Raw genomic sequence first — 16041 nt, 5'->3', positions numbered from 1 at the left:
CCGCTTCAGAACATCATAGAGACATGGGGGTTGGACCGTTTTACTTGTGGCTTGAAGGTTGATCATTATGGGATGCCAATTTTCTCCCTAGCAACCAAACTTAGTACCCTAGCAACGGAATAAACAAAGCCTTATATCTCCGCTTCAGAACATCATAGAGACACGGGGGTTGGACCGTTTTACTTGTGGCTTGAAGGTTGATCATTATGGGATGCCAATTTTCTCCCTAGCAACCAAACTTAGTACCCTAGCAACGGAATAAATGTTAGCTTCATTCTAGCTTCATGCTAATCATGTTAGCTTCATGCTAGCTTCATGCTAATCATGCTAGCATCATGCTAGCTTCATGCTAATCATGTTAGCTTCATGTTAGCTTCATGCTAATCATGTTAGCTTCATGCTAGCTTCATACTGATCATGCTAACATCATGCTACCTTCATGCTAATCATGCTAGCTTCATGCTAATCATGCTAACTTCATGCTAATCATGCTAACAGCCAGATAGCCTACTAAAATAAACTTCTGTCAAACCATTTTAAATGTTCAGGCTACGCTTTTTCAAGCCAACATAAAGTTTGTCCTCAAACTTTAATATCTAGTTATTATGTTGGCTTGAAAAAGCCAACATATTGTTATTGCTTTTAAACTTATTATGTTGGCTTTGAAAAAGCCAATATATTGTTATTGCTATTAAACTTATTTTTATTATTATTATTCCGCTTTCTTCTGAGACTAAATTTCCGACACTAACTCGTCCTAGGGCTTTCAAGCTACATGCACCAAATTTTCCACAGACCTTCAGACTGCTCTGACTTAGTGTGCTATATCTTTTCTAACTGATGGGACCTTCCGAATTCCTAAACGGGGGGCTCGAACACCCCAAAATTTCCATTGACTTAACATTGAGACAAACTTTGACGGGTCATAGCTGTGAGTAAGAAACTTGTAGAAACTTGTGGCTTACCACATTTAAGGAGGCTGACAGGCTCTGTAAGAACATACATCACAATGGGGTGTAAGCTATACCCCTGGGGTGTAAGAGGCCCCCAAAATTTCCCATTGACTTATAATGGGGCAGGAAACATGCCCATATAAGGGAATGAAAGCATCCCAGATGGAATATCTTTACTTTAGAGTGTTGTAGAGACATGGGGGTGGGCTCATTTTACTCAGTCATCCTATCAGTCTCTTAGGATCGCCCCAAAGCTATTTAGCCACGCCCCTAGCAACAATTTTGGGTACCCTAGCAACATCTCCCATAGACTACCATTATAAAAAGCCCAGATGGATATCTTTACACCAGAGTGTCATAGAGACATGGGGGTGGGCTCATTTTACTCAGGCATCCAATCAGTCTTAATAGGATTCTTATTGAGGCATTAAGCCACGCCCCTAGCAACCAAATATGAACACCCTAGCAACATAATAAACAAAGCCTTTTATCTCTTGATCTGAACATCATAGAGACATGGGGGTTGGGTCTTTGGGTCATGTTAGCTTCATGCTAGCTCCATGCTAAGTCAAACTAGCTTCATGCTAGTTTCATGCTAGCTTTATGCTAATTTCATAATACATTTTGTTAAGTTCATGCTAAATCATGCCAACTTCATGTCAAATCTTGTTAGCTGCACGCCAAATAGTGCTAGCGTCATGCTAATCATGTTAGCATCATGCTAATCATGCTAGCTTCACGTTAAATCATGCTAGCTTCATGCTAATCATGCTAACCTCATGCTTACTTCATGCTAATCATGGTAGCCTCATGCAAGCTTCATGCTAATCATGCTAGCATCATACTAGCTTCATGCTAATCATGCTACAATCATGCTAGCTTCATGCTAATCATGGTAGAATCATGCTAGCTTCATGCTCATCATGCTAGAATCATGCTAGTTTCATGGTAGCATCATGCTAGCTTCATGGTAATCATGCTAACATCATGCTAGCTTCATGCTAATCATGCTAGCATCATGCTAATCATGTTAACATCATGCTAGCTTCATGCTAATCATGCTAGCATCATGCTAGCTTCATGCTAATCATGCTAGCATCATGCTAGCTTCATGCTAATCATGCTAGCAACATGCTAGCTTCATGCTTGTCATGTTAGCATCATGCTAGCTTCATGCTAGTCATGCTAACATCATGCTAGCCGCATGATAATCATGCTAGCTTCATGCTAATCAAGCTAGCTTCATGCTAATCATGCTAGCATCATGCTAGCTTCATGCTAATCATGCTAACATCTTGCTAGCTTCATGCTAATCATGCTAGCATCATGCTAGTTTCATGCTAATCATGCTAGCTTCATGCTAACATCATGCTAATCATGCTAGCTAATCATGTTAGCTTCATGCTAATCATGCTAGCATCATGCTAGCTTCGTGTTAATCATGTTAGCATCATGCTAGCTTCATGCTAATCATGCTAACATCATGCTAGCTTCATGCTAATCATGCTAGCATCATGCTAGCTTCATGCTAATCATGCTAGCATCATGCTAGCTTCATGCTAATCATGCTAACATCATACTAGCTTCATGCTAATCATGCTAGCATCATGCTAGCTTCGTGTTAATCATGCTAGCTTCGTGCTAATCATGTTAGCATCATGCTAGCTTCATGCTAATCATGCTAACATCATGCTAGCTTCATGCTAATCATGTTTGCATCATGCTAGCATCATGCTAGCTTCATGCTAATCATGCTAGCATCATGCTAGCTTCATGCTAATCATGCTAGCTTCATGCTGATCATGCTAACATCATGCTAACTTCATGCTAATCATGCTAACATCATGCTAGCTTCATGCTAATCATGCTAGCATCATGCTAGCTTCATGCTAATCATGTTAGCATCATGCTAGCTTCATGCTAATCATGCTAGCATCATGCTAGCTTCATGCTAATCATGCTAGCATCATGCTAGCTTCATGCTAATCATGCTAGCATCATGCTAGCTTAATGTTAATCATGCTACCTTCATACTTAAACATTCTAACAGCCAGATAGCCTACTAAACTAAACTTCTGTCAAACCGTTTTAAACGTTCAAGCTACGCTTTTTCAAGCCAACATAAAGTTTGTCTTCAAACTTTAATATCTAGTTATTATTATTATTCTTTCTTATCCCCCCAAAATTATAAACACTAACTCGTCCTAGGGCTTTCAAGCTACATGCACCAAATTTTCCACAGACCTTCAGACTGGTCTGACTTAGTGTGCTATATCTTTTCTAACTGATGGGACCTTCCGAATTCCTAAACGGGGGTCTCGAACACCCCAAAATTTCCATTGACTTAACATTGAGACAAACTTTGACGGGTCATAGCTGTGAGTGAGAAACTTGTAGAAACTTGTGGCTTACCACATTTAAGGTGGCTGACAGGCTCTGTAAGAACATACATCACAATGGGGTGTAAGCTATACCCCTGGGGTGTAAGAGGCCCCCAAATTTTCCCATTGACTTATAATGGGGCAGGAAACATGCCCATATAAGGGAATAAAAGCGTCCCAGATGGAATATCTTTACTTTAGAGTGTCGTAGAGACATGGGGGTTGGACCGTTTTACTTGTGGCTTGAAGGTTGATCATTATGGGATGCCATTTTTCTCCCTAGCAACCAAACTTAGTACCCTAGCAACGGAATAAACAAAGCCTTATATCTCCGCTTCAGAACATCATAGAGACACGGGGGTTGGACCGTTTTACTTGTGGCTTGAAGGTTGATCATTATGGGATGCCAATTTTCTCCCTAGCAACCAAACTTAGTACCCTAGCAACGGAATAAACAAAGCCTTATATCTCCGCTTCAGAACATCATAGAGACACGGGGGTTGGACCGTTTTACTTGTGGCTTGAAGGTTGATCATTATGGGATGCCAATTTTCTCCCTAGCAACCAAACTTAGTACCCTAGCAACGGAATAAACAAAGCCTTATATCTCCGCTTCAGAACATCATAGAGACACGGGGGTTGGACCGTTTTACTTGTGGCTTGAAGGTTGATCATTATGGGATGCCAATTTTCTCCCTAGCAACCAAACTTAGTACCCTAGCAACGGAATAAACAAAGCCTTATATCTCCGCTTCAGAACATCATAGAGACACGGGGGTTGGACCGTTTTACTTGTGGCTTGAAGGTTGATCATTATGGGATGCCAATTTTCTCCCTAGCAACCAAACTTAGTACCCTAGCAACGGAATAAACAAAGCCTTATATCTCCGCTTCAGAACATCATAGAGACACGGGGGTTGGACCGTTTTACTTGTGGCTTGAAGGTTGATCATTATGGGATGCCAATTTTCTCCCTAGCAACCAAACTTAGTACCCTAGCAACGGAATAAACAAAGCCTTATATCTCCGCTTCAGAACATCATAGAGACACGGGGGTTGGACCGTTTTACTTGTGGCTTGAAGGTTGATCATTATGGGATGCCAATTTTCTCCCTAGCAACCAAACTTAGTACCCTAGCAACGGAATAAACAAAGCCTTATATCTCCGCTTCAGAACATCATAGAGACACGGGGGTTGGACCGTTTTACTTGTGGCTTGAAGGTTGATCATTATGGGATGCCAATTTTCTCCCTAGCAACCAAACTTAGTACCCTAGCAACGGAATAAACAAAGCCTTATATCTCCGCTTCAGAACATCATAGAGACACGGGGGTTGGACCGTTTTACTTGTGGCTTGAAGGTTGATCATTATGGGATGCCAATTTTCTCCCTAGCAACCAAACTTAGTACCCTAGCAACGGAATAAACAAAGCCTTATATCTCCGCTTCAGAACATAATAGAGACACGGGGGTTGGACCGTTTTACTTGTGGCTTGAAGGTTGATCATTATGGGATGCCAATTTTCTCCCTAGCAACCAAACTTAGTACCCTAGCAACGGAATAAACAAAGCCTTATATCTCCGCTTCAGAACATCATAGAGACACGGGGGTTGGACCGTTTTACTTGTGGCTTGAAGGTTGATCATTATGGGATGCCAATTTTCTCCCTAGCAACCAAACTTAGTACCCTAGCAACGGAATAAACAAAGCCTTATATCTCCGCTTCAGAACATCATAGAGACACGGGGGTTGGACCGTTTTACTTGTGGCTTGAAGGTTGATCATTATGGGATGCCAATTTTCTCCCTAGCAACCAAACTTAGTACCCTAGCAACGGAATAAACAAAGCCTTATATCTCCGCTTCAGAACATCATAGAGACACGGGGGTTGGACCGTTTTACTTGTGGCTTGAAGGTTGATCATTATGGGATGCCAATTTTCTCCCTAGCAACCAAACTTAGTACCCTAGCAACGGAATAAACAAAGCCTTATATCTCCGCTTCAGAACATCATAGAGACACGGGGGTTGGACCGTTTTACTTGTGGCTTGAAGGTTGATCATTATGGGATGCCAATTTTCTCCCTAGCAACCAAACTTAGTACCCTAGCAACGGAATAAACAAAGCCTTATATCTCCGCTTCAGAACATCATAGAGACACGGGGGTTGGACCGTTTTACTTGTGGCTTGAAGGTTGATCATTATGGGATGCCAATTTTCTCCCTAGCAACCAAACTTAGTACCCTAGCAACGGAATAAACAAAGCCTTATATCTCCGCTTCAGAACATCATAGAGACACGGGGGTTGGACCGTTTTACTTGTGGCTTGAAGGTTGATCATTATGGGATGCCAATTTTCTCCCTAGCAACCAAACTTAGTACCCTAGCAACGGAATAAACAAAGCCTTATATCTCCGCTTCAGAACATCATAGAGACACGGGGGTTGGACCGTTTTACTTGTGGCTTGAAGGTTGATCATTATGGGATGCCAATTTTCTCCCTAGCAACCAAACTTAGTACCCTAGCAACGGAATAAACAAAGCCTTATATCTCCGCTTCAGAACATCATAGAGACACGGGGGTTGGACCGTTTTACTTGTGGCTTGAAGGTTGATCATTATGGGATGCCAATTTTCTCCCTAGCAACCAAACTTAGTACCCTAGCAACGGAATAAACAAAGCCTTATATCTCCGCTTCAGAACATCATAGAGACACGGGGGTTGGACCGTTTTACTTGTGGCTTGAAGGTTGATCATTATGGGATGCCAATTTTCTCCCTAGCAACCAAACTTAGTACCCTAGCAACGGAATAAACAAAGCCTTATATCTCCGCTTCAGAACATAATAGAGACACGGGGGTTGGACCGTTTTACTTGTGGCTTGAAGGTTGATCATTATGGGATGCCAATTTTCTCCCTAGCAACCAAACTTAGTACCCTAGCAACGGAATAAACAAAGCCTTATATCTCCGCTTCAGAACATCATAGAGACACGGGGGTTGGACCGTTTTACTTGTGGCTTGAAGGTTGATCATTATGGGATGCCAATTTTCTCCCTAGCAACCAAACTTAGTACCCTAGCAACGGAATAAACAAAGCCTTATATCTCCGCTTCAGAACATCATAGAGACACGGGGGTTGGACCGTTTTACTTGTGGCTTGAAGGTTGATCATTATGGGATGCCAATTTTCTCCCTAGCAACCAAACTTAGTACCCTAGCAACGGAATAAACAAAGCCTTATATCTCCGCTTCAGAACATCATAGAGACACGGGGGTTGGACCGTTTTACTTGTGGCTTGAAGGTTGATCATTATGGGATGCCAATTTTCTCCCTAGCAACCAAACTTAGTACCCTAGCAACGGAATAAACAAAGCCTTTTATCTCCGCTTCAGAACATCTTAGAGACACGGGGGTTGGACCGTTTTACTTGTGGCTTGAAGGTTGATTATTATGGGATGCCAATTTCTTCCCTAGCAACCAAACTTAGTACCCTAGCAACGGAATAAACAAAGCCTTATATCTCAGCATCAGAACATTGTAGAGACACGGGGGTTGGACCGTTTTACTTGTGGCTTGAAGGTTGATCATTATGGGATGCCAATTGTCTCCCTAGCAACCAAACTTAGTACCCTAGCAACGGAATAAACAAAGCCTTATATCTCCGCTTCAGAACATCATAGAGACATGGGGGTTGGACTGTTTTACTTGTGGCTTGAAGGTTGATCATTATGGGATGCCAATTTTCTCCCTAGCAACCAAACTTAGTACCCTAGCAACGGAATAAACAAAGCTTTTTATCTCCGCTTCAGAACATCTTAGAGACACGGGGGTTTGACCGTTTTACTTGTGGCTTGAAGGTTGATCATTATGGGATGCCAATTTTCTCCCTAGCAACCAAACTTAGTACCCTAGCAACGGAATAAACAAAGCCTTATATCTCCGCTTCAGAACATCATAGAGACACAGGGGTTGGACCGTTTTACTTGTGGCTTGAAGGTTGATCATTATGGGATGCCAATTGTCTCCCTAGCAACCAAACTTAGTACCCTAGCAACGGAATAAACAAAGCCTTATATCTCCGCTTCAGAACATCATAGAGACATGGGGGTTGGACCGTTTTACTTGTGGCTTGAAGGTTGATCATTATGGGATGCCAATTTTCTCCCTAGCAACCAAACTTAGTACCCTAGCAACGGAATAAACAAAGCCTTATATCTCCGCTTCAGAACATCATAGAGACACGGGGGTTGGACCGTTTTACTTGTGGCTTGAAGGTTGATCATTATGGGATGCCAATTTTCTCCATAGCAACCAAACTTAGTACCCTAGCAACGGAATAAATGTTAGCTTCATTCTAGCTTCATGCTAATCATGTTAGCTTCATGCTAGCTTCATGCTAATCATGCTAGCATCATGCTAGCTTCATGCTAATCATGTTAGCTTCATGTTAGCTTCATGCTAATCATGTTAGCTCCATGCTAGCTTCATACTGATCATGCTAACATCATGCTAGCTTCATGCTAATCATGCTAGCTTCATGCTAATCATGCTAACTTCATGCTAATCATGCTAACAGCCAGATAGCCTACTAAAATAAACTTCTGTCAAACCATTTTAAATGTTCAGGCTACGCTTTTTCAAGCCAACATAAAGTTTGTCCTCAAACTTTAATATCTAGTTATGTTGGCTTTGAAAAAGCCAATATATTGTTATTGCTATTAAACTTATTATTATTATTATTATTATTCTTTTTCTCCCCCCAAAATTATAAACACTAACTCGTCCTAGGGCTTTCAAGCTACATGCACCAAATTTTCCACAGACCTTCAGACTGGTCTGACTTAGTGTGCTATATCTTTTCTAACTGATGGGACCTTCCGAATTCCTAAACGGGGGTCTCGAACACCCCAAAATTTCCATTGACTTAACATTGAGACAAACTTTGACGGGTCATAGCTGTGAGTGAGAAACTTGTAGAAACTTGTGGCTTACCACATTTAAGGTGGCTGACAGGCTCTGTAAGAACATACATCACAATGGGGTGTAAGCTATACCCCTGGGGTGTAAGAGGCCCCCAAAATTTCCCATTGACTTATAATGGGGCAGGGAACATGCCCATATAAGGGAATAAAAGCGTCCCAGATGGAATATCTTTACTTTAGAGTGTCGTAGAGACATGGGGGTGGGCTCATTTTACTCAGTCATCCAATCAGTCTCTTAGGATCGCCCCAAAGCTATTTAGCCACGCCCCTAGCAACAATTTTGGGTACCCTAGCAACATCTCCCATAGACTACCATTATAAAAAGCCCAGATGGATATCTTTACACCAGAGTGTCATAGAGACATAGGGGTGGGCTCATTTTACTCAGGCATCCAATCAGTCTTAATAGGATTCTTATTGAGGCATTAAGCCACGCCCCTAGCAACCAAATTTGAGCACCCTAGCAACATAATAAACAAAGCCTTATATCTCTTGGTCTGAACATCATAGAGACATGGGGGTTGGGTCTTTGGGTCATGTTAGCTTCATGCTAGCTCCATGCTAAGTCATACTAGCTTCATGCTAGTTTCATGCTAGCTTTATGCTAATTTCATAATAAATCTTGCTAACTTCATGATAAATCATGCTAACTTCATGTTAAATCTTGTTAGCTGCACGCTAAATAGTGCTAGCTTAATGCTAATCATGCTAGCATCATGCTAATCATGCTAGCTTCACGTTAAATCATGCTAGCTTCATGCTAATCATGCTATTCTCATGCTAACTTCATGTTAATCATGCAAGCCTCGTGCTAGCTTCATGCTAGCTTCATGCTAATCTTGCTAGTTTCATGCTAGCTTCATGCTAATCATGCTAACATCATGCTAGCTTCATGCTAATCATGCTAGCATCATGCTAGCTTCATGCTAATCATGCTAGAATCATGCTAGTTTCATGCTAATCATGCTAGCTTTATGCTAGCTTCATGCTAATCATGCTAGCATCATGCTAGCTTCATGCTAATCATGCTAGCATCATGCTAGTTTCATGCTAGCTTCATGTTAATCATGCTAACATCATGCTAGCTTCATGCTAATCATGCTAGCATCATGCTAGCTTCATGCTAATCATGCTAGAATCATGCTAGTTTCATGCTAATCATGCTAGCTTTATGTTAGCTTCATGCTAATCATGCTAGCATCATGCTAGCTTCATGCTAATCATGCTAGCTTCATGCTAGCTACATGCTAATCATGCTAGCATCATGCTAGCTTCATGCTAATCATGCTAGCATCTTGCTAGCTTCATGCTAATCATGCTAGCATCATGCTAGCTTCATGCTAATCATGCTAGCATCATGCTAGCTTCCTGCTAGCTTCATGCTAATCATGCTAGCATCATGCTAGCTTCATGTTAATCATGCTAGCATCATGCTAGCTTCATGGTAATCATGCTAGCATCATGCTAGCTTCATGCTAGCTACATGCTAATCATGCTAGCATCATGCTAGCTACATGTAATTCATGCTAGCTTCATGCTAATCATGCTAGCATCATGCTAACTTCATGCTAATTATGCTAGCATCATGCTAGCTTCATGCTAATCATGCTAGCATCATGCTAGCTACATGCTAATCATGTTAGCTTCATGCTAGCTTCATGCTAATCATGTTAGCTTCATACTTAAACATACTAACTGCCAGATAGCCTACTAAACTAAACTTCTGTCAATCCGTTTTAAACGTTCAGGCTACGCTTTTTCAAGCCAACATAAAGTTTGTCTTCAAACTTTAATATCTAGTTATTATTATTCTTTCTTATCCCCCCAAAATTATAAACACTAACTCGTCCTAGGGCTTTCAAGCTACATGCACCAAATTTTCCACGGACCTTCAGACTGGTCTGACTTAGTGTGCTATATCTTTTCTAACTGATGGGACCTTCCGAATTCCTAAACGGGGGGCTCGAACACCCCAAAATTTCCATTGACTTAACATTGAGACAAACTTTGACGGGTCATAGCTCTGAGTGAGAAACTTGTAGAAACTTGTGGCTTACCACATTTAAGGAGGCTGACAGGCTCTGTAAGAACATACATCACAATGGGGTGTAAGCTATTCCCCTGGGGTGTAAGAGGCCCCCAAAATTTCCCATTGACTTATAATGGGGCAGGAAACATGCCCATATAAGGGAATAAAAGCGTCCCAGATGGAATATCTTTACTTTAGAGTGTCGTAGAGACATGGGGGTGGGCTCATTTTACGCAGTCATCCTTTCAGTCTCTTAGGATCGCCCCAAAGCTATTTAGCCACGCCCCTAGCAACAATTTTGGGTACCCTAGCAACATCTCCCATAGACTACCATTATAAAAAGCCCAGATGGATATCTTTACACCAGAGTGTCATAGAGACATAGGGGTGGGCTCATTTTACTCAGGCATCCAATCAGTCTTAATAGGATTCTTATTGAGGCATTAAGCCACGCCCCTAGCAACCAAATTTGAGCACCCTAGCAACATAATAAACAAAGCCTTATATCTCTTGGTCTGAACATCATAGAGACATGGGGGTTGGGTCTTTGGGTCATGTTAGCTTCAAGCTAGCTCCATGCTAAGTCATACTAGCTTCATGCTAGTTTCATGCTAGCTTTATGCTAATTTCATAATAAATCTTGCTAACTTCATGTTAAATCTTGTTAGCTGCACGCTAAATAGTGTTAGCGTTATGCTAATCATGTTAGCATCATGCTAATCATGCTAGCTTCACGTTAAATCATGCTAGCTTCATGCTAATCATGCTAACCTCATGCTTACTTCATGCTAATCATGCTAGCCTCATGCTAGCTTCATGCTAATCATGCTAGCATCATGCTAGCTTCATGCTAATCATGTTAACATCATGCTAGCTTCATGCTAATCATGCTAGCATCATGCTAGCTTCATGCTAATCATGCTAGCATCATGCTAGCTTCATGCTAGCATTATGCTAGCTTCATGCTAATCATGCTAGCATCATGCTAGCTTCATGTTAATCATGCTAGCATCATGCTAGCTTCATGCTAATCATGCTAGCATCATGCTAGCTTCATGCTAATCATGTTAACATCATGCTAGCTTCATGCTAATCATGCTAGCAACATGCTAGCTTCATGCTAATCATGCTACCATCATGCTAACTTCATGCTAGCTTCATGCTAATCATGCTAGCATCATGCTAGCTTCAAGCTAATCATGCTAATCATGTTAATCATGCTAGCATCATGCTAGCTTCATGCTAATCATGCTAGCATCATGCTAGCTTCATGCTAATCGTGCTAGCATCATGCTAGCTTCATGCTAATCATGCTAGCATCATGCTAGCTTCATGCTAATCATGCTAGCATCATGCTAGCTTCATGCTAATCATGCTAACATCATGCTAGCTTCATGCTAATCATGCTAACATCATGCTAGCTTCATGCTAATCATGCTAACATCATGCTAGCTTCATGCTAATCATGCTAACATCATGCTAGCATCATGCTAGCTTCATGTTAACATCATGTTAGCTTCATGTTAATCATGCTAACATCATGCTAGCTTCATGCTAATCATGCTAGCTTCATGCTAATCATGCTAGCATCATGCTAGCTTCATGCTAATCATGCTAACATCATGCTAGCTTCATGCTAATCATGCTAACATCATGCTAGCTTCATGCTAATCATGCTAGCATCATGCTAATCATGCTAACTTAATGCTAATCATGCTAGCATCATGCTAGCTTCATGTTAATCATGCTAGCATCATGCTAATCATCCTAGCTTCATGTTTATCATGTTGGCTTCATGATAAATCATGCTAAATCATGCTACCTTCATACCTAAACATACCAACAGCCAGATAGCCTACTAAACTAAACTTCTATCAAACCGTTTTAAACGTTCAGGCTACGCTTTTTCAAGCCAACATAAAGTTTGTCTTCAAACTTTAATATCTAGTTATTATTATTATTCTTCTGGTCCACACTTTTTCTAACTGTAACTCCTCCTAGAGCTTTCAAGCTACACCCACAAAATTTTACAAAACTTTTAAGACTGGTACGTAGATTTATGCTATATCTTTTCTAACTGATGGGACCTACCGAATTCCTAAACGGGGCGCTCAAACACCCCAAATTTTCCATTGACTTAACATTGCGACAAACTTTGACGGGTCATAGCTGCGAGCGAGAAATTTGTATAAACTTCTGGGTTACCACATTTGAAGAGGCTGGCAGGCTCTGTAAGAACATGCCTCACATTGGGGTGTAAGTTTCACCCCTGGGGCGTAAGGGCCACCCAAATTTCCCCATTGACTTATAATGGGGCAGGGAACATGCCCATATAAGGGAATAAAAGCGTCCCAGATGGAATATCTTCACTTTAGAGTGTCGTAGAGACATGGGGGTGGGCTCATTTTACTCAGTCATCCAATCAGTCTCTTAGGATCACCCCAGAGCTATTAAGCCACGCCCCTAGCAACCATTTTGGGCACCCTAGCAACATCTCCCATAGACTGCCATTATAAAATGCCCAGATGGATATCTTTGCATCACAGTGTCACAGAGACATGGGGGTGGGCTTATTGTACTCAGACATCCAATCAGTCTCTTTGGATTCTTATTGAGGTATTAAGCCACGCCCCTAACAACCAAATATGAGCACCCTAGCAACATAATAAACAAAGCCTTATATCTCTGGATCCGAACATCATAGAGACATGGGGGTTGGGTCTTTTGGTCATGTTAGCCTTATGCTAGCTCCATGCTAAGTCATACTAGCTTCATGCTAGTTTCGTGCTAGCTTTATGCTAATTTCATAATAAATCTTGCTAACTTCATGTTAAATCATGTTAACATCATGCTAGCTACATGTTAATTCATGTTAGCATCGTGCTAGCTTCATGCTAATTCATGTTAACATCGTGCTAGCTTCATGTTAATTCATGTTAGCATCGTGCTAGCTTCATGCTAATTCATGTTAGCATCGTGCTATCTTCATGCTAATTCATGTTAACATCGTGCTAGCTTCATGCTAATTCATGTTAACATCGTGCTAGCTTCATGCTAATTCATGTTAGCGTCGTGCTAGCTTCATGCTAATTCATGTTAACATCATGCTAGCTTCATGCTAATTCATGTTAGCGTCGTGCTAGCTTCATGCTAATTCATGTTAGCGTCGTGCTAGCTTCATGCTAATTCATGTTAGCTTCATGCTAATTCATGTTAGCTTCATGCTAATTTATGTTAGCTTCATGCTAATTCATGTTAGCATCATGCTAGCTTCATGTTAATCATGCTAACATGATGTTAGCTTCCTGCTAATCATGCTAGCATCATGCTAGCTTCATGCTAATCATGCTAGCATCATGCTAGCTTCATGCTAATTCATGTTAGCATCATGCTAGCTTCATGCTTATTCATGTTAGCATCATGCTAGCTTCATGCTAATTCATGTTAACATCATGCTAGCTTCATGCTAATTCATGTTAACATCATGCTAGCTTCATGCTAATTCATGTTAGCATCATGCTAGCTTCATTGTAATTTATGTTAGCATCATGCTAGCTTCATGCTAATTCATGTTAGCATCATGCTAGCTTCATGCTAATTCATGTTAGCTTCATGCTAATTCATGTTAGCATCATGCTAGCTTCATGCTAAGTCATGCTAGCTTCATGCTAATTCATGTTAGCATCATGCTAGCTTCATGCTAATTCATGTTAGCATCATGCTAGCTTCATGCTAATTCATGTTAGCATCATGCTAGCTTCATGCTAATTCATGTTAGCATCATGCTAGCTTCATGTTAATTCATGTTAGCATCATGTTAGCTTCATGTTAGCATCATGTTAGCTTCATGCTAATTCATGTTAGCTTCATGCTAATTCATGTTAGCATCATGTTAGCTTCATGCTAATTCATGTTATCATCATGCTAGCTTCATGCTAATTCATGTTAGCATCATGCTAACTTAGTGCTAAACATGCTAACATGGTAACTTTTGGTATCATGTTTACGGAAAGTTATAATACTAAACTAAACTTGTTTTAAATTTCTCTCAATCTGTTTTAAACATTCAGGCTAGGCTTTGTCAAGCCAACATAAAGTTTGTCTTCAAACTTTTCTATCTAGTTAGTGTAATACTACAGTATGTTTTACTGTATTACAATATAAAAACACTGTAATACAGTAATTTAACACAACCATCATCTATCAATATTTAGATTACAGTAGCATTAGAGTAAAAATGTGTGTGTAACAGCTTATTTATCTCACTGTACAGTATAATGAAAATGTAATTTTGTATTCGGGTAAACTTCAGTGATTGTAATTAAAAGAAAAAACAAGTCATGAGTCACTACTGAGCAGCTGTATTATTGTGAGTAAGAGTAGTTTAGTACCTCCGGTGTGGCGGCACGGGAAGCTCGGTTGCATTCACTTTCACTGGAACTGCTCTCGCTGTCTGAGTCAGACTCTGAGCTGCTCTCTGATTCACTGGAGCTCCCCGAGGCATTGCTGGAGTGACCGGTCGGCTCGCTGGTCCTTGGAGTGACTTCGGGGTGACTACAGACAAATAAACAGAGGGGAACATTATTTACCTTAAATTTAACCAATAATGTAAAAACGATTTGTTGGTTCAACTTAAATATGTAAGTTACCTTGTTGCCTTAACATTTTATATTTAATATGAAAATATATTAGCTGACAACTTTTTTTAAAAAAATGTTTTAAGTAAAATGGGTTGGTGGTTGCACAGTGGATAAGACACACGCCTTTGGTGTGAGAGACCCGGGTTCGAATCCACTGTGACACACCATTGTGTCCCTGAGCAAGACACTTAACCCCTAGTTGCTCCAGAGCAGGGCCGTGCAGAGACAATTGGAGGGGCAGGTGCTCAAAGAATAAAAAGGGCACTTTGCTCGCTGATACGCAAGCACACAACTGAAACAAATAATAAAGTATTACAGAATAGAAAGATGATTTTAAGTCTAACGTTTTTCTTTATTTTCCTTGCAAATAGAGTGAGACAGAAAATCTATATAGACTGAGTTTTATATCTATATATTTATGCATTTGGCAGCCACTTTTATCCAAAACGACTTACAGTGCATTTCATTTTGTGTTTGTGTGTGTCAACAGTATGCAGTTTTAAAATTATATGATATTATTGCATTGTGACATTAGGATATTATTACGTTTACAGGCTTGTGTTTTTGTTGTCATATTTAAAATATAATTCTATTCTAATCCTGTTCGAAATTTGTATACAAAGAGAGTAGACATATTTTAGTTTTGAATCGTGTTTGTGTTGTGTTTTTGCACACTTTGATGCCTTGATGACAGGGCAATAAAATAATGACATTCATCTCTCCTTTCATTCATTTCATGAAGCCTCTAGTACTTTCTTTATTTTCAGGTAAACTAAAACTGGTTGCAAAGCTGGAGAGGTTTTGACTCAGTTAATAATTTAGCACGAGTATGGCTATACTACCCAACATCAGCTCACATTGTCTTTTATCAAAGGCGAGTCCAATCGTAAATTCAATATGATAGAAAAATTAAACGAGTTTTTTACCGTATTCATCGGATCTTGCTCTTCCAACAACCTCCGTGTGACAGGTGGATGACATTAGAACAGCTCGAGAGCAATTTGAAATCAAACTCCTCCGTATGATTTCCCGAATATTTCTCGCGGTACT

At 40.5% G+C, this 16041-nt stretch overlaps 1 protein-coding gene across 1 annotated transcript in view; it reads right to left on the bottom strand.

Moving 5' to 3' along the window:
* aff2 (AF4/FMR2 family, member 2) overlaps positions 1 to 16041 on the bottom strand; it is a 309260-nt gene that overhangs the window by 79222 nt on the left and 213997 nt on the right. Inside the window, exon 10 of the mRNA XM_073812202.1 lies at positions 14743 to 14905. Within this exon, the coding sequence (XP_073668303.1) occupies positions 14743 to 14905 (163 nt within the window). The remainder of the gene's footprint in view (positions 1 to 14742; positions 14906 to 16041) is intronic.

Source organism: Paramisgurnus dabryanus, chromosome 16 (genome assembly GCF_030506205.2).
Source record: "Paramisgurnus dabryanus chromosome 16, PD_genome_1.1, whole genome shotgun sequence".
Lineage (NCBI taxonomy): Eukaryota > Metazoa > Chordata > Actinopteri > Cypriniformes > Cobitidae > Paramisgurnus > Paramisgurnus dabryanus.
The sequence above is the reverse complement of the archived record's forward strand: the minus strand, read 5'-3'. Positions and strand labels throughout refer to the sequence as shown.